The sequence below is a fragment of the Lithobates pipiens genome, unplaced genomic scaffold (assembly GCF_037356315.1).
Source record: "Lithobates pipiens isolate NorthernLeopardFrog02 unplaced genomic scaffold, aLitPip1_a1.2 Scaffold_18, whole genome shotgun sequence".
NCBI classification, from domain to species: Eukaryota; Metazoa; Chordata; class Amphibia; order Anura; family Ranidae; genus Lithobates; species Lithobates pipiens.
In genome coordinates this window covers 171665046-171685706 of record NW_027507758.1, presented here as the reverse complement: position 1 = coordinate 171685706, position 20661 = coordinate 171665046, and the positions used below count along the sequence as shown (strand labels likewise).

Here is a 20661-nt window from a genome sequence, read left to right as displayed (position 1 = left end):
GAAATATAGAATGTTTCATCCATTAAATACACAATGAAACCAGATAACTATGAGGTTAGAGTCAAGGGTGTACTATAAATATGAGAGTACTTTCCAGTCACCTTGAAAATGCAGAGCTGTAATGACTGCAAAAGCAGTTGGCTGCAGACAGATATTCTAAAAGACGCGAATGATAACTGAAATACCTTAAAAGTATTCTAAAAATGATCACCTTCTAAAACAACTCAATTTAAAATAAAAAAAAAAACAAAAAAAAAGGCAAATCATTATGCGTACAAATATATAAAAACATTCTAAATACTTATTTAAAGTGGTTGTATAGTAAAAAATTTGAACTTTTACCTACAGGTAAGCCTTTAAAAAAAAATAACCACTTATTCACTGTGCTGCCCAAATTGGTGATCAGTGGGAAGAAAAGGTGCTGGAAGGGAAGACCAGAGAGTCAGTGATCGCCAGTCACCGGCTCTTTGCTCACTTAAGACTGAAAACGGAAGTGATCAACGGTCTTTGACAACTCAGTTCTTGGCGGTAGAGGTGGTGGTGGCCCAATGCTGCATCCACCTAGGTGAGTAGGTTGTTTTTTTGTTTTTACAGCCCATATTGCTCTTTTAAAGTGATACTAAACGCTGCCTTTTCTGCTATTTTTAACAAAAAATAACTTCTATTGTTCGCACCCACCTCCGAATTCCTTTGATGCAGAGTTCAGACTTCCTGCACAGGTGTCAAACTGGTGGCCCTCCAGCTTCTGCAGAACTACAAGTCCCATAAGGCATTGCAAGGCTGACAGTTCCAAACATGACTCTCACATGCAGAGGCATGATGGGACGTGTAATTTTGCAACAGCTGGAGGGCCGCCAGTTTGACATCCCTGTTTAAAGAGTACCTACGTTTGTTCTCCATGGTCACACTGTATATAGGAACATAGGCACCCTGCTCCCGAGATGGATTATGAGATTTGTAAGACATGATTTCATGAAAAATAGATTACAGGGCCATTAAATGAGAGATGTGTAAAGATATTTTTTGGTGAATAATTTTTTTTTTGCCCCGCTTCTCACCAGTGCAATTGGCCATGGGATTTTTACTGTTCCAAATCGCAAGTCACACCCTATTGCCAGCAATGGAACTGTTCAAATTGCCAAAACTCATGTTGCAGCAACTTTGAAAAAAATTCCTGTACTATTTCATGTGCAACTTGCATTGACATCTGTGTAAATGAAAAATCGCACAGATGTCAGCAAGCTGCATGTGAAATCGCACTGATCTGCGGCTTTGAAATTGCGATGAAGGAGCACGATGTCAAAGCCGCACTTGTGTAAACCAGGGCTTCGTGCCACCAACTGACAGACAAGACGATATAATCCTTTTATTTTGCATTGTTGGCTCTGCTGAGTGAGATTGGTGCTGAAACTATGTAAGTACCGTTGGGAGGGGGATAAACCCACCCATTTTAATTACCGGTAGTACGATTTCTTGTAGCATACATGGAAACAACTACTATAGGATTGCGAGTCCAAATGTATGCAAAAAGCAAAAATAAATGGCAGCCACTCTGATCAACATAAAATAAGTAAAAATAGGAAAAGTGCACAAGGGCAGGACAATATACAAGTTATAAAAAATCCCCATCCCAATAAAAAACTTTTTTTTTTTTTTTTTTTTTACCAGAGTTGTTAAAACATTTTAGTTTTTTTATGCGGACCAAATGGTATGTGTGCTGCTGAAGTTTTGTATTCAAATTATAAAATTAGGACACACATAAAAGGCTGGGATATAGAGACACATTATGGGTGTAACTAAGCAATATGCTGTTTGTTCTGACATTCGTTTAATGCTTAAAGCGGGAGTCCGCCGGGAGTGCACGTTTTTTTTTTTTTAAAAAGCCAGCAGCTACAAATACTGCAGCTGCTGACTTTTAAAATAGTGACACTTACCTGTCCAGCGCACCCGCGATGTCGGCACCCGAAGCCAATCTCTCGATCTTGGGTATGGGAATCAGGAAGTGGAGCTTTTCGGCTTCATTTCCCGGTTCCCTACTGCGCATGCGCGAGTCGCGCTGCGCAATGAGGATGGACCCGCTGCCTCTGGGATCTGTGTGTTTCCCAGCAGGCAGCGGGGGACTTTCAGAAAGGGGCGTAATCGACGCCCCTTTCCGCAGAGAGCTATCCAGGAAGTGGGTGCAGATACCTGTACTGTACAGGTACCTGCACCCCCCTCCCCCCTGAAAGGTGCCAATTGTGGCGCCGGAGGGGGGGGGGGGATTCCAATGAGCGGAAGGTCCACTTTAGGGTGGACCTCCGCTTTAAGTGGCTTTGCTAGGTTTGCTTTATAGGGAAAACTATAATAAATTAAGAAACTAAAAACACCAGAGGAATGCCACCTGTGACATTCTCCCCCCCCCCCCCCCCCCTAAAAAAAAATATTGTTATAAAATTGAAAATCAGGTTATTGCGGTATCAACTATAATATACTGTATGACCAGTTATCCTGTGAGCTATCCAATTATGTTGCAATTAGGACCGAAACAACGAATCGAATAATCGACAACTAATAGATTATGAAAATAATCGATTACTATTTTCAAAATCAAATAATCGACCAGCCGATTAGTTGGCCTGCATACGCAATGCATTATCTGTTTACATATCAGGAAAATACAGTGAAGCACACAGTCCATACATGTCACTAAGTGCCTGAGAACTTGTGAATGTGTGAGGAGCAATGTCTCATGGGATATATAGTCCTGGGCAGGATGCGAGTGTGGATGTAAGACTAACTTTACTGTTGTCTTATTTTTTTATTTAAAAAAGTGTATTTTATCCAAAAAAAGTGCGCTTGTAAGACTGCTGCAAATACGGTATGACAAAGTATTGCAACGACTGCCGTTTTATTCTCTAGGGTGTTAGAAAACAAAATATATAATGTTTGGGGGTTCCAAGTAATTTTCTAGCAAAAAAATATAAATATGTTTAACTTGTAAACAAGTGTAAAAAAGAAGTGGTTAATACCGTGTACTGCCCTCTTTAACATCAATGACAGCTTGAAGTCTTTTGTGGTATTTGTGGATGAAGCTCTTTATCTATTCAGGTGGTAAAGCTGCCCATTCCTCCTGGCAAAAAATCTCCAGTTCCTGTAAAGTCTTGTATGAACTGTACATTTGAGAACTCCCCAGAGTGGCTCAATGATATTGAGGCAAGGAGACTGAGATGGCCACTCCAGAACCTTCACTTTATTCTGCTGTAGCCAACGACAGGTCGACTTAGCCTTGTGTATTGGAACATTGTCATGTTGGAATGCCCAAGTACCTTCCAATGCGCAGCTTCCTGGCTGATGAATGCAAAAGTTCCTCCAGTATTTTTTGATAGCATACTGTATTCATCTTGTCAACAATTTTGACCAAATTTCCTGTGCCTTTGTAGCTCACACATCCCAAAAACCATCAGCGATCCACCTCCGTACCTTTTATCATAGGCCTTGTTGACTCCTCTCCAAATGTAGAGTTTAGGTTTGTGGCTAAAAAGCAAAGTTTTAGTCTCATTACTCCAAAAGACTTTGTGCCAGAAGGTTTGAGGCTTGTCTCTGTGCTGTTTGGCATATTGTAAGAGGGATACTTTGTGGCATTTGCGTAGTAATGGCTTTCTTCTGGCGACTTGACCATGCAGCCCATCTTTCTTCAAGTGCCTCCTTATTGTATATGTTGAAACAGCCACACCACATGTTTTCAGAGATTTCTGTATTTCACCCGAAGTTATCTGTGGGTTTTTCTTTGCATCCTGAACAAAATTTTCCTAGCAGTTGTGGCTTACATTTTAGTTGGTCTACCTGACTGAGGTTTGGTTTCAACAGAACTCATAATTTTCCACTTCTTGATTAGAGTTTGAACACTGCAGATCGGCGTTCTCAATTCCTCGGATATCTTTTTATATCCCTTTTCTGTTTTATACAGTTCAACTACCTTTTCCTGTAGATCCTTTGACAATTATTTTGCTTTTCCCATGACTCCGAATCCAGAAAAGTCAGTGCAGCACTGGATGAAAGATGCATACACACACTAATTACAAGCAAACAGATCACAGGTGAGGATGGTTACCTTTAATTGCCATTCAAACCCCTTTGTGTCAGCTTGTGTGCATGTTATCAGGCCAAAATCACCAGGGCATGTCAACTTTTGATTTGGGTAGTTTCTGTTGCCATTATGATTTAAAAAGAGTAAACACAGTTGATTGATAATAAATGGCTTCAGTCAAACACTAACCATGAGTGAAAGAAAAGCTTTTGTGTTATCATTCATAGTCTCTGAAAAATGGCCACAAAATCTAATTCTGCCAGGGTATGTAAACTTGTGAGCACAATTGTATATGCACTATATACTAAGGTGTACAAAATACCTTTACAATAGGGGGGAATCAGACACAACCCCTCAAACACCTGGCCAAACACAGGTAGTTCTGCCTTCTTACATCTGAAGGAAAACATTATTTCTTTAAGAACAGCAAGTTGAACATTTTGGTCAGAGTAGACCACTGGTTCACAAGGAGCATGAAAGAAGCCATCTACAGCAAAATGGAACCATACATAAATATGGGTGGGCGCCAACACCATATACTGCCACTTTAACATTGCTACTCCAGCAATTTAAACAAATCACACTTTCAGCCATGTTTAGTGACGGACTAATGCCTATTGCAGACTTTCTGGCACAAAGCAATTGGATTGTGTGGCTTTTGGGCAATCAACATCTGCCTTGACAGATTCCATGGCGACTAGAGTAATGCGACTCAAATTCTGAGGTACGTTTCTGATATACATTTGACCCGAAAAAGCAGCCTGCACAGGCTGCTAAACATCTTTAACATTACAGAAAAAGTCCAGTTGAATGTGACCAACTACTGACTAAACCATTATCTGATGTAGCTAGCAGCAGGTATATATAACCACTTAGAATTAGGCATGAGATTAAAGAAATGAAACACTCCAGGAGGTAACCTAAAATGGCCCTTTTAAACAATTTTTTTTTAAAGCAGACAAAAAAAAAAAAACATCTTTATGCTAAACAGTACATATTTTATTCTGACTCTGCAAACTTCCTGAGTAGTACTCCAAGTTTGAGGAATACTAGCCTATACAATATGCACTAAACTTTGTCTACATAGGCCTGAGGAGCATACAAAATCAATTAAACACTTACTCCCAGCTCTGTAGAAAGCGCCAATACTTTTCCCTTAGCAGTGAGATCCTTATAAAGAGATTCTATCTCTGCATGGTACAATTGTGTCCTTTCCTCTGTTGTTTGAGTCTCCACCGAGAACAATATGTTACCAATTCTGAAACAGACAGAACAATCAAAATGTTGTAAAGAGATATTTGAATCTGCTTAAAACAAAACGTACAATAATTTTGCAATTCAAAATCAACGGACTATCAACATACATTATCAAAAAATTACTGTCATGTCAGAATAAATGAAAACGAACGAATAAACGAACAAATGAAATTAGTTATAACATTTTAATGGCTTCAATTTTAAATTTATATATAGTGCCAAAATATTCCGCAAGTTCTGTACAAAGCACAGAAAAAAATACTCACATTAGTCCCTGCTCCCCAAGAAGCTTCTAGATTAATGTCCAACCCAAAGTCATACTGGCACACATACACAAGATCCAGTTTTGGATGTTTTTGGATTCATAAATTAAACAAATAGTCCCTAGGAGAAACCTACCACAGATATACTGTACTACACTGAATGTAGATAGTATAGCTGGTGGGAATCCAATCTACAAGCCTGGTATCGAAAGGGTCACAGGGGATGATTTACTAAAACCGTAGAGTGCAAAATCTGGTGCACCTCTGCATAAAAACCAATCCGCTTCCAGGTTTTATTGTCAAAGCCTAATTGAACAAGCTGAAGTTTGGAGCTGTGCTACCATTAGCAGCTGCACCAGATTTTGCACACTCCAGTTTCAGTAAATCCCCACAGTGTCAGCAGCTTTTGTTTACTTTTTCCTAATAGGTAAACTATGATTTTATTACCACTTTATACTGAAGAGCCATACTATAGCTACTGTTGGGCCACAAGCAACCTAAATGCCTTTAGCTTTAAACAGCTTCACACATACATACACACTTTACATTACAGTATTAATATATTTTTAAACTGATTCTTTAGACATATTAACTTTTTATTTTATAATAGTATTTTTTTTTTTTTTTTTTTTACAGGATGCCTGCCTTGGGCCACACCAGTGAAGTTACAGTGCATGATAAGGGATGAGTCACTGCGCTTACTAATTTACCTAAAGTGGTTGTAAACCCTTAAGGACCATACACACAATAAGAAAATTGTTAGAAAATGGCCGTACCACAAACAATTGACTGACTAGCTAATCATTAGTATACAACTTTAAACTTTTTGGGCGACAAAACCTGAAGGTGCAGGCTACAAATTTTTTGTCTAAATTAAAGTGGTTGTAAACCCTTACAAACCACTTTGACCTACAGGTAAGCCTAGATTAAGGCTTACCTGTAGGTCCAAGAAATATCTCCCAAACCTATACGGTTTATGAGATATTTGCCCGAAGACGGGCACCGCTATCTACGGCGCATGCGCCGTAGACAGCGGCGCGCAGGCGCACTGAGCGGGGCATCGTCGATGACGGCAATGCCACGAGTCTCGGCTCCCGTGCGCATGTGCGGGAGTGACGTCATCGCTGCTCCGGCAAATCACAGCGCCGGAGCAGCGAGACCCACGGAGACCCACCAAGAAGATGGACGTTCGGAACTACAGGGGACAGCGGTGACTTCGCTGGCTCCTGTGTCAGGTAAGTGACACATAATGGACTACTATGCGATGCATAGAAGTCCATTATGCTTTGCCTTTACAGGGAATGAAAGAGGAAGAAAACTCATCAGGGTTTACTTCCTCTTTAAACACAACGTCCAATTTTTGTTTAATTCATACAGCTTTTGTCCGAAAAAAACGTAAGCGCAAGACGATGCATGCTTGGAAATGAAAGAATACATTACAAAACAATTCAACACATTATATCACTTTCAAAGTTATATTCTGTCATATGAAAATTTAAATAAACTAAAATAAATGTGGTTGCACAAGTGAGCACACCCTCTTATAACTGGGGATTTAGTTGTGTTCAGAATCAGGCAGTCACATTCAAACTCATGTTAAGTAGGAGTCAGTACACACCTGCCATCATTTAAAGTGCCTCTGATTATTTCCAAATAAAGTTCAGCTGTTCTAGTAGATCTTTCCTGACATTTTCTTAGTCGCATCATACAGCAAAAGCTTCCAAAGCATCAGAGGGATCTCAATGTTAAAAGGCATCAGAATGAGGGTATAAAAGAATTTCCAAGGCATTAGCTATACCATGGAACACAATGAAGTCATCATCATCAAGTGGCGAAAATATGGCACAACAGTGACATTACCAAGAACTGGACGTCCCTCCTAAATTGATGAAAAGACGAGAAGAAACCTGGTCAGGAAGGCTGCCAAGAGGCCTACAGCAACATTAAAGGAGCTGCAGGAATATCTGGCAAGTACTGGCAGTGTGTCACATCTGACAACAATCTCTCGTATTCTTCATATGTCTGGGCTATGGGGTAGAGTGGCAAGATGGAAGTCTTTTCTTACAAAGAAAAACACCCAAGCCTGGCTACATTTTGCAAAAATGCATCTGAAGTCTCCCAAAAGCACGTGGGAAAATTTGTTAGGCCCCTTTCACACATACGGACCGTTTGTTTTTCATCCTTCCACTGACGGATGAAAAGCAGACATCTGTTGTCATCCATTTTTCCATTAGAATGCACTGATGATCTATTTTCATACGCTTCCACAAACATCCGTTTTTGTGAATGGATAAAAGCCCTATTTTTTTTATCTGTCAAAAGAATGGATCGGATGAAAAAATGGATGCAAAGTGACCAATGGGTTTTCATCCGTTATTGCATTGGTTGTCGGGAGAGGCTGTGGTAGAGAAATGTAGGAGAGCAGTATATACAGCGAGAGGGCAGTCTCCACAGACAGGCTCCCTCACTTGCTGGCACTGATTGTCATTGACAGCTTTGGTATGCAATTGTCGGCTTCTTTTTTCCCCCCCCATTAGGTTTTGGAGCTGTCATTTGGGGAGGTGGGGGGGGGGGGGAGTGTGTGCAAGGAGAGGGAGAGAAGAGAGGACATAGCCAGGGGGCAGTCTGTACTGAGAGGCTTCCCTCACTTGCCGACGCTGACTGCCATTGTCAGCTTTTAAATCTAATTGCGGCTCTTTTTCTATAAACAGTGCAGAGACAGCTGTCAAAAAAAAAAAGTAATTCCTCAGTGCAGTTCTTGGATCAAAGGAAGGAACTTCGGTAGATGAGGGCAGTTTAACTACTTAAAGACTAAACCCTTTTCTTATACTTGTTGGTTACATATATACATCAGAAACCCTAGAGAATAAAATAGCAGTTGCTGCAATATTTTATGTCACACTGTATTCGCGCAATGGTCTTTAAAACACAATTTTTTGAGAAAAAAATACTTCCGTGAATTGAAAAAACTAAAACAAAAAACAAAACCTTAGTAAAGTTAGCATTTTTTTGTATAATGTGAAAGATGATGTTACGCCGCGAGAATTGTGATCTTTATGCTAAGAAAAAAACAATTGTGATTCACATTTTATCCAGAATGGTGCCGCTCTAATGTAAACCAAAAATTTTACTCAAGTGGTTAAGTGGATATAGAGAATGGATGTAAAACTGATCCATTTTTTTATTTGAAAAAAATGTGACTGAACTGATGAAACAAACTGAAGGCATGTGTGAAAGGGGCCTTATGGTCTGATGAAACCAAGGTTGAACTTTTTGGCCATAATAGTTTGGTGCAAAAACACTGCACACCACCAAAAGAACACCATACCCACCATGAAGCATGGTGGTGGCAGCATCATGCTTTGGAGCGGTTTTTCTTCAGCTGGAACAGAGGCCTTAGTCAAAGTAAAGGGAATTATGAACCGTTCCAAATACCAGTCAACATTGGCACAAAACCTTCAGGCTTCTGCTAGAAAGCTGAACATGAAGAGGAACTTCATCTTTCAGCATGACAATGAACCAAAATATACATTCAAATCAACAATGGAATGGAATCACCAGAAGAAGATTAAGTTTTGGAATGGTCCAGTCAGAGTCCAGATCTGAATCTGATTGAAAATCTGTGGGCTGAGCTGAAGAGGGCTGTGTACAGGAGATGTCCTCGAAATCTGACAGATTTGGAGTGTTTTTGCAAAGATTTACCTCCACCTAAAAGATTTTTATTTTGTTGTTAAACTAAGTTTATTATATTTTATAAAAGGTACACCAGTCCAATTGCTTCCAACATAAATTGCTAATCAGCCAATAACATGGCAGCAACTCCAATGCATTTAGGCATCTAGACGTGAAAATAACTTGCTGAAGTTCAAACCAAGCATCAGAATGGGGAAGAAAGGGGATTTAAGTGACTTTGAAAATGGCATGGTTGTTGGTGCCAGATGGGCTGGTATGAGTATTTCAAAAACTGCTGATCTACTGGTATTTTTTTTTTTTTTTACACACACACAACCACCTTTAGTGTTTACAGAGAATGATCCGAAAAAGAGAAAATATCCAGCGAGTGGTAGTTGTGTGGATGAAAATGCCTTGTTGAGGTCAGAGGAGACTGGTTTGAGAGGATAGAAAGGCAACAGGAACTCAAATAAGCACTCGTTACAACCAAGGTATGCAGAATACCATCTCTGAATGCACAACACATCGAAAGTAGAAGCAGAAAGGTGCTGGCGTCAGGGACAGAAGATGAGAGGGGAAAACGGCTGGGGTGGGCACGGCTCTGGATCGTGGGACAGGCGAGTGGCTGTTTATTAAAAGTCAGCAGCTACAGTTTTTGTAGCTGTAGTCTTATTTTTACCAAGGAGACTGGAGCTCCTCTTTAATGACTGGTGTGGTCCCACTAGATTGGCTCATGGCCAGTGTCGTGCCTATATTTAAAAAAGAAAGAAGAAGGAGTACCTACAGACTGGTTCATTTAAAAGGATAAAATTCACCTTTTGTAACATATTACATTCATATTTAAGGTGTAACATATTACTATAAAAGCATTTGCCAGCACCCCACTGAAGCGCCATTCACACCTGGGCAATTTGAATTGTGGGTGCAATTGGCACAATTCAGAATCAGTGCAAAATGAGGGACACCTTTTCAATGCCATCATTTCTCTAACAAAATAGCAGGACGCATCCCCAAAAGAAGTTCTGGAACCATGTTTTGCTGTAATTCTAAATAGAGGGCAGAATTGCGGCGATTCCGCCCACGATTCAAATCGCACAGGTATGAATGAAGCCTGATTGTGGTTGAAATGCTTTGCAGGCTGCGGTGAAATAAATGAAAAGCATTTAATATTATCTTTTATTTTTAAGAAAAGATGAACTTAGCCCTTAACTTCTTCTAGTATGGAACAACGATGGATATTAATTACTTTGATCAGTTTCAAGTTATTTCAGAGAAAACTTTATTTTTCTGTCATGGAAGGGTATCAAATGTGTCCATGTCAACAAGGGTTATTAAGGGGTGAACTAGAAGGTTTTTTTTTATTTTTTTTTATTTTTTTAACTTGTATGCCGATAAGAGCTTAACTCATTGATCTGCATAAGAATGAACCAGTGTAAAATAGGTTATAATAATGCTGTTGCATCTATTTTTCAAAAAAGCTTCTGAAAAAAAAATGTTCTGAAGATTAATCTTGCCTAGCTGCTGCGATGATTCAGAGCAAGACAAAATGCACTGCTTTATAAATACACCCCAAAGTACTGCATTTAGACAAATACTAGGATCTTTTAGCCATAAATGCACACAATAATAAAAAAAAAAAAAATTAACTTTACAATTTTTTCGCCTTTAAAATGCACATCGAGTACTTTTATTTTTAAATATTATATAGGTGCTTTGCTTTCGTGATGCCTTTTTGGCTGTCTTAATGCAACTTTGTACATAACACAAGTGATGTGTGTTTTTTTTTTTTTTGGGGGGATTCATACCTACCTTGGTGGATGCAGCATGGGTCCCCCGACGGCTCTACACAATGGTCGTGATGAAGCCTGAGCCTGGACCGACTTTGAAGTCATCGGAGAGCGGACTTCAGCCCGCTCTCTGCTGAAAACAAGGTCACAGAACGAACCACAGAAGTACAGACAAACAAGCTTAGGCTGTACTTCTCCTTTAAAGTTTTTTTCTTTTCTCACAAATGGCCCTTTAGGCTCAGCTCTATGTACTGATACCATTTAATGTTGCTTCATGGGAGTGGTTGGTGTTAAAATTGTCAAACACAATAATTTAGAGAACATTATTTTTGACCTTGCCAATTTAGGCCTGACTGGGAGACTCTTTCGAGAGACAAGTGCAGACTGTACAAGCTGACCAATCTTAGTAGGCGAATATAAAAATGATTTTTTCCAGCCTTTCACAATGGTTCTATTCTTGCACATATACTGTACATGCTGATAAATCTAGAAAAATCAGAAATATGTTAACAATTTTATGATGTGGGGCCAATCTAAATAATCCATATACTTTTTATCCACTTAGGCAGGCGTTTACCCTAAATAGTTTTTGGTAGATATGAAAAAATGTAACATGTAGTATCAACTTAACCGCTTCCTGTCTGCCCAAAGCCTATAAACGGCAGGCAGGAAGCAGCCCTGATTCGTGTTAACGTACTTGTATGCCAGTCTGCATTAACAGCTCCTGTATGGCTCACAGGAATGCAAACCCAGGAGCCCAGATATTGGTGTGTCCCCAGGACACAGCAATCACATGGTATTAGACCACGTGATCACCTGGACACAATGGTAATGCGGTTTGCTGTGCCCAATCACAGAAATCACATAGCATTCAATGGAAACTGAATGTAAACATCGGTTCTCTCTGGTCTGACAAAGATCAGCTGTGAGAGCAGCGAGAACCACTGATGCAGCCTGTGAGTGTACAGCAGCTTATCAGACATGTACACTCACAGACTGCACTGTCAGCCTACCCCAGTGTCCTTGATCACTTCCCCCAGCATACTACAAAGAGTGCAGCCAGCCCCTGCCACCTGTCCAAGTGTTAACAATGCTGATGGTAGCACCACCATACGAACATCCTGGACTGCCATATCAGCGTCCTGACCACCGCCATATGCCATATCAGCGTCCTGACCACCGCCATATGCCATATCAGCGTCCTGACCACCGCCATATGCCATATCAGCGTCCTGACCACCGCCATATGCCATATCAGCGTCCTGACCACCGCCATATGCCATATCAGCGTCCTGACCACCGCCATATGCCATATCAGCGTCCTGACCACCGCCATATGCCATATCAGCGTTCTGACCACCGCCATATGCCATATCAGCGTTCTGACCACCGCCATATGCCATATCAGCGTTCTGACCACCGCCATATGCCATATCAGTGTTCTGACCACCGCCATATGCCATATCAGTGTTCTGACCACCGCCATATGCCATATCAGCGTTCCAATCACCGCCATACCATATTAGAAAAAAAATGTAACAGAGTACATTTTGGCCTAATTCTATAAAGAAAGATTGTTATAGATTGTATAGCAAAAGCTAAGAAAGAAAGTGTTTTTTCTTTCAAAATTTTCAGTTTTTTTATTGTTTTTATAGAAAAACAAAAAAATAAAAATAAAAAAACAAACAGGAGGTGATTTAATACCAACAAAAGAAAGTTCTGTCTCGAAAAAAAATTCATTTGGGCAGTGTTGCAGACCGTTTGATGATCAGTTCTTTCAAACTGAATCTTATTTTTATGGCCACCTAAAAATGAAGGTCAATCTAATATAATGTATTCATTGCATAATTACATGTTACAGCAAGGCACAGTTCATACTACCCAACCCTTATATCTTTGTCTGAAAGATAATTCAAAATAGCATGTAGAGAGTAAAGGGCTTTTGGCATCTAGCACATAAAATAGCATTGCATCACTATTATAAGTGCCTAGTTGGCTTTATGATGCACAAAAATCAAATAGCAGTAATATTTTACATGTCAGTATGTTCGGTGTACTTTTCCAGTGAAGCAACACAACAGGATAAGAGATCATGACATCTATGGTGAATCCACAGAGTTTAACACAAGAACATTTTTGCGCACACCCAAACCTAAATACCCCACACTACCTGCCGCCTGGATGAAACAGGCTCTTGAAAGGGAGAGAAGCTGTCAACTCCTGCGGGGAATCCACCCTCTCCTCCTCGCATTACACTGTGAGCAAACAGCACTCACAGGAGAGACAGCCATCCGTTCTGTTCCCACCCCTGCTTCCTCATCGGCAGGGGGCCAATGGAGAGCAGAGCTGCAGAACTCCAGTAGCAACAAGGGATTTTGGGTCATGTCTCCAACACAAACAGCCCCATAGCAGTGCATAGGGAGCATAACTACACATCCCAGCATGCTCTGGTGGGCAGAGAAGTAAAGGACACCAAGGGGCTGCCTGGGAGCTGGAGAGACACCATACGGCAAGGAAGAGGATTTGACCCGGCGAGAGGTGCTGCCTCGCAGGTCGGTGTACTGTTCTTTTCAAGAATCCATGGTCAGTAAGGGGGACATCCTGCCTGAGAATGGGATCCCAGGTGCATTCCTCAGGCATTTCAAACCTATATAGATGGTGTGAAGCATTCCGGTTGTGAGGTAGCCAATCCGGCTACCTGTTCCAGGACACTTCGTTTGGGCCTTGTCCACAGGATTGGCGAGTGGGCCCTTGCTCATTTTACACGGGATATAGAGACACTGCATGCAGACAACATTGCCTATTTTTGCCAACACCTGTAGGGCCTGAGTCACACTCGCCTTGCTACCCAGATGCTGCCAGCATACTGGATTTTCACTCTATCAAACACGATTTCTAAGTGCACCAACTAGTTTGGCTAGCTGAAGATTTAAGGCTGCCTTCTTCCAAGGGACTGAAGTTATTGGTGCCATACGGGGCACACACAAATACCCAGAGCTCGGTATATGTGGTGTATGAGTGGAGTAATCTGAACTTGGGATTTACGTTATTGAATGCGTCATTAGGTATAGTATTTACAGGCATCTAGGCCTGTGGTGTCAGGGGACAGAAGGGACAGGTCTGACATAAGAAAGTCATTCCTCTGCTCTCCTCCAGCCTGGACTCAGAGCCCAATTTAAGTAGTGGTGACCAATCAGTTACAGGGTGTGCTATTTTGTGATCTGTTATTAAGTGCATTTGCCTCTGCTCTCAGGTTACTCATCTTGAGGAGTCCCCTGAATGCAGCAGGATAGTACTATAGAGTTCTATTGCTTTTAATTCTCTGTTACTAGTATACTGTCGACCTATTTGATGTATATTTGTTTACTGTTCAGCTATATTGCGATCATAAAGGGGTTGTAAACCCTTTAAGGTTTTTCACCTTAATGCATTAAGATGAAAAACCTCCTGCGATACAGCAGCTGCCCAGAGCCCCCCTTTTACTTACCTGAACTTGATCTTTCCAGCGACGGGGAACAGCACAACAGCTCCAGCCGGTGTCTCGGGTCCTGATCGGATAGATTGATAGCAGCACAGCCATTGGCTCCCACTGTTGTCAATCAAATCCAATGACGCCGGGGGTGGGGCCAAGTCCTGCTGTCTGTGTCAATGGTCGCAGCAGGATAAGTTAGCATGCCCACATGAGTGCCCCGAGGGAAAGTGGCTCTCCAACAGAGCACTCGAGAAGAGAAGGAGCACCACTGAGGGACCCTAGAAGAGGAATGGGACCACGCTGTACAAAACCAACTGTACATAGGAGGGAATTATGACTTTTTATTTTTTAAATAAACCTTTATATATCCTTTCACAGTAAAGACTATTTCTGTGTTTTACTCCAACGTCTCTTTCATTGGTGGGGTTTGGTTTGCATGAACATTATTGCCAAGTGTGCCAGAGGGGCTGAGACTGTTCTTGGGGTTGAGAGGCAGAGTACAGAATCAAGTATACTTAAGCGGCTCCTCTGGGGGTAGCGCTACAATGGTAAGATTTATTGATGCCATTAATTATCTCACCATTACTGTAGATGTACGTAAAGTACCTCTGTAGCTAGCTACACCTACCTACAATTGTTTGCAAAACAATTCAAGAAAATAGCATGTAAATATCAGAAGACTTAATATATAAAGTTCATAGCATTATTTTGTACAAGACAAAAATACTCTTACTTAAACTAGCAGTGCACGCACATCTTACAGCACAGGGTTAGGACATAATAAACTTAACAATATTGATGTACATTAGCTCACAGAGACTAATCAGGAGTTAACATAGTAAGAAAAAAGGAATCTTTTAGATCAGTTTCTATGGCTAATAGCACTTTACCTCTTTAAATACAGGCCTCCGTTACTTGTTCAGTCTTTATTGTAGAAAAGTAAAATACTAAATGGCTTACTGGAAAGAAAAAAATGAATGCCTCTAAGAAGATAATAAAAAGGAGGTTCAGATACAGAAATGTTTCTCTTACTTATCTCCTGTTATAGTTATTGTGAATCCATCATATTCTTTCCCTTGATCTTTGAGGCTGGGAACTTTTGTGTTCACTGTGAACCCATCTCTTGTTTTGCTGTTTAACTGCTTTCAAAAAGTAAGATATAAGTATTATCAATTTATGGGATGAACATGAAAATTATGTATATGTGTTTAAAAAAAAATCATTATTGCCTTGTATATCCTCGTAGGCAGTGCTGGGCAAAGCTGAAATTAGGCAGCAACGCAATTTGTTGCAAGGCAATCTGCTCATTGGTGCTAGGCCAAAGTATTCAACTCAAAATGAAAACACTAAAATAGGCAGAAAACTAAAGATGACACTCAAATTACATAAAAATATTTATTTTTATCCCACGATGCAGCTTAAAATGTTGCCAAATCATCTAATAAAAATGTATACATTAGGTTGCAACACTACTGCAGCAGAATATTAAACTGTGCCATATAGTTAAAAAAAAAAAAAAAAATCACTTTGACCTCTTTGATTAACACACCATGCAGATAAAGATTGGCAACATAAATTAACTTTTGGGGTTTGCTAGCATACTTTATGAAGATTGCTGTTACAAGGGTAGCCAAGAAATGTGCATATGGCATTACAGACTGTTTTCAGCTAAAACATTATTGAAGATCGGTTTCCCTCAATATTACTGCACGTGTAAAACCCATGGTTGGATTTCCTTCATTATTGTGTTTTTAAACCTATGGTTGAATTTTTCTGGTTTCACAAAACTCACTGTAAAAATGCTGAATGTGAGCGGTATATACTAAAAGAATCTTACCTTCATTATTGGTAAAAGATCTTCTACCTTTTGAACCTTCTCTAATGCCTCTTTGACATCCAATATACCTCTTGGATTGTTGGCACTGTTCAAGAAACACAATAAACAGATAATTCCCATTGTATACAACCCACATGTTCCTGCCCCGACACTAGAACTGGACAAATCTGGTTGTTACTATACACAATGCATCATGCTACCATTTTCCTGACACTAGTCATACACCAACCTGATCTTGCTTTAAAGCAAGGGTCTCAAAGCTTTCACTTGTCCTTTAGACTTTAGGGGGACCAGATTAGGACATGTGGGAGTAGAAAATGTCCTGGCATCCAGTTGGAGTAAACAAAACCCTATCTTTAGTGTCAGTGGAAGGACTGGTGCCCCATCCTTGGTGTTATTAGAACTAATATTGCCCCATTGTTGTTGTCAGTTGGAGGAAGAGTGCCCATCTTTGGTGTCAATGGAAGAAATTCTGCCCCATCGTTGGGATCAGTAGGAAGTGTGCCCTTTCCTTGGTATCAGTGGAAGGAATAGTATCCCCCTGTTTGTGTCAATTAGGGGCATAGTGCCCCATCGGTGTCAATGGAAGGAATTGCGTCCCACTATTGGTGTCAGTGGCAGGGATAGTGCCTCATAATTGATGTCAATGGGAGGCATAGTGCCTCTTTGTTGGTTATCGGCAACAGGAATAATGCCCCATTTTTGGTTTCAATATGGTTTTGGTTTTAATGGAATAGTGCTCCAAGGACCAGATAAAGGAAAGCAAAGCCCTATTAGGTCCAACTGACAGCTAGTGAAAAAAATTGGGTCCTATGTTGAGAGACTCCGGACTTGTGTCAATGGAATCATCTTGACATCAAATTTGAAACACTTCTGAGATCATTCAGAATTCATTTATGCATTTGACCTGCTTCAAGCACATAAATTCTCATATAATAGGGATGCAAAACCAACCTGAAGCGAACAAAACACCTTTAACACAAAACTTAGTTATTTGACCTCCTAGTCTATAGCGTAAACCTCTCTGCAGAATAAACCTGTTAACTTGCCAACTTGGCACCCTGCTGCAACAACAGGCTCTTAATGATTCTACCAAACACTAATGTTTTCAGTGATCCAAGTCTACAAGGATTAACAAGTAGTGGAGAAAATGCATTAAGGTAAAAATGATTTGACTTTATAGTAGGGCTAATAAAATGAATGCCAACACATAACAATACATCTATTATGCAATTGTGTGCACCATGGAAAATCTCTGAATAATAATCTTACTTTCCATAAAGAATGTACAAAAATGGTGTGTGTATAAAATATTTTCATAGAATATGGAGTAGGAAGAAAATAAAATAAATTAAAACAATATGTGGTATGATTGACTCTTGCCCTTAAAAGCGTCTAGCCAAAACTTTTTTCTAGGACTAGGATTTGGGAAGGATTAGAACCCCTGTCAGGTTTTACTACTACATGTGGCTCCGATAGAAAAGACTTCTCCCACACTACTAGGAAAAAATAAAAGTTTTACTCTGAGTTACACATTACACTGGATAAGTATGCCCCATTTAAAAAGTATATTGTTGGGTTTCAATATGTTTAAATCTTTAAAAGGTTGAATAACACTGCAACAAAAAACAGATGGAAATAGCTTGATCTCACATAAATCCTATAAAATGGAATTTATGGTATTTTTGAAATTCAGGGACTTTCAAGGATAACAATTTCCAAGAACATATGTTTACAACCACCAGAATTAATGTACACTAGACAAGTAAGAGTCTGTAAATCAAAAAGACAGAAGAGCTAGGACAATGCAGACAGACTCAGTTATAAGGGCTAAAAGAGCACTAGACAGACGTTCAGCTATAAAAAAAAAAAAAAAAAAAAAAGATACAAGGCGGCTTATTGCATTACAAAATATTACTCTTTTATATTTAAAAAGGAAACTACAGTGTATTTATAAATCAGCACATATTCTGAGCGATAACCCAAACTGTCAAAGATTATTATAGTGTTTTACATTTTTTTTTTTTTGGTATATATGGTGTTAAAGCTGGATTTTGAGATAATATAGAGTAATTACAGGAGGCATGTGTATTCTTACTTGAATTTTTATGTGCTTTGTGTATTTTTTTTAGATCTAGTGTGTAACTTTTCCCCTGTGCAGAAGCCTCCTGTATTAAAACCAGTCACTGCTCCTTGTGCAGGAGAACATTAAAATACACCAGTTTATTACGTATGAACCTGCGTTATTGCATATTGAACTCTGCCATGCATAAGCGTTACCGCCTGTTGACAAAGAACCCACTTAACCCCTGCAGTGTATTGATTGTATGTATTGTTTTTTTGATGTAAGTGAAATTACACTTTGTGACGCTTCACTTGGATCTTCTTCTCACCTGCAGCTTTTTACTGCACGTTAGTCGATGCAGTTTTGATTTTATTCTTCATGTATTGTACAAATACAGTTTTTTTTTTTTGTATTGTTTGTGGTTTCTTTTTCCTCTTTTTTTTTCCCCCAGCTGCTTTCCTGGGCTGAACTGAATTGTCTCATTTAAATTACCACAGCTGTGTTGGTAGGGGCAGGGCTTGTATCTGTATATGTACATTAATATGCTGTTATTCTGAGTATTTTATGGCCACGATAAAAGGCTACCCACCGAATTGCCTAATCCCTGTATTATTTTGTACCACACCTGGATTACCGTAATTAAGTCATTCATTGTGGAAGATCGAGCTGCCGGCTTTCTTTCACCTGTATGCAGAGTAACTGGTCTTGTCTCCTCCCCATCTTGTAATTTTCTAGTTTTCTGCAGGCAGCATGTAATGGATGGAGCTGCCGGGTCCCTCCCACAGCTCTGCTCAGGCTATTTACAACACAGTGATGATTTTACTGTTAGGTTTACTTGGGTTTGCAAAGGCATTTGGAAGCACACAGAGGACTGAAATGCTTTGTGGCTATTGAGAAATCTATTTTAATGAAAGTTTTTGTGCCTGGAGTTAATCTTTAAATGAATTAACTTTACATAAGAAAAGCCTCATTGTTTCTATTCATAAAATCTTATGATATGATATAATCATATAGTCTTCCTAGTTTGTGTTTTCAGTCACCCATGAGATAAGCAGATCTAAAAGGCTGCCCCCATTAAATATTACAAACTTAGCAGTTATGATTGGTAGTTAGAACCAGGGTGCTCAACCAATGGGTTGCAACCACAAGTGGTGACACACTAAAATTTAGTATTAAAAATTCTCAAGTCAAGCAGATTGCCACAGATTTTCTAGGCTTACTGGGGAAAAGAACATTTAGATATTTTCAGCAGTAAATCACCACAGTTTTCCCTGAGATGAGGCCATCTGCCAGATATCTCTTCCTGTTCCCTCTCTCTTTTAGAACAACAAGCATGCACACAAAAAGGTAATCTGGTCATTTGTGTTTATGGAAAGCTCTTCCAGAAGGATGAAAAAAAATCTCCTCCTGTTGCTTGCCCATGCAGGCATGTCCAACTGCCTTCTAATATCCAAGGCCAGTTGAAGATATGATTGGTTTATGTAAGAATGATGACAGTCAACTACCTGCACCCACTCCGAAAACATTCGCCGATTATACTAACAAAAATTGAATACGCAGATTTTTGCTTATGATCCAATCATGCTGGTTCATCACATCCCACCCATTATCATATGATGTCCACAGGAGAGATCTCCCATCCTGGGCAGGCGTCCTATGACATACTGGGCATCCCGGCCATCTGGGGGCGCGCCGCGTCAGTCAGGTGCTGATGCGCATGCACCCGCAATTGCCTGATAACAGAGCAGGACTGTGGATCTGTGTATGTAAACACACAGATCCACGTTCTGTCAGGTGAGAGGAGACCGCTGGTGTGTTCCCAGTACAAAGGAACACCAATCATTCTCCTCCCCTTGTGAGTCCCCTCCCCCTACAGTTCGAATCACTCCCTAGGTAACACATTTAACCCCTTGATCGCCCCCTAGTGTTAATCCCTTTCCCTGCCAGTGACATTTATACAGTATTCAGTGCATTTTTATAGCACTGATCACTGTATAAATGTGAATGGTCCCAAAATTATGTCAAAAGTGTCCGATATGTAAGCTGCAATGTCACAGTCATGATAAAAAGATAGCCGCCACTACTAGTAAAAAATAAAAAATAAACAAAAATGCCATAAAGCTATCCCCTATTTTGTAGACACTAACTTTTGTGCAAACCAATCAATATACGCTTATTGCGTTTTTTTTTTTTACCAAAAATATGTAGAAGAATACATATCGGCCTAAACTGAGGGGGAAAA

The 20661-nt window shown here is 40.0% G+C and overlaps 1 protein-coding gene across 4 annotated transcripts in view; it reads right to left on the bottom strand.

Moving 5' to 3' along the window:
• The window catches only part of TTC13 (tetratricopeptide repeat domain 13), a 119356-nt gene that overhangs the window by 13753 nt on the left and 84942 nt on the right, over window positions 1–20661 (bottom strand). For 2 of the 4 annotated variants that reach the window (XM_077486390.1, XM_077486392.1), the window contains 3 exons: window positions 16355–16439; window positions 15550–15659; window positions 5189–5324 (listed from right to left, as the gene is read on the bottom strand). In XM_077486390.1, the coding sequence (XP_077342516.1) occupies window positions 5189–5324; window positions 15550–15659; window positions 16355–16439 (331 nt within the window). The remainder of the gene's footprint in view (window positions 1–5188; window positions 5325–15549; window positions 15660–16354; window positions 16440–20661) is intronic. The other 2 variants (XM_077486391.1, XM_077486393.1) reach the window with 1 other exon arrangement.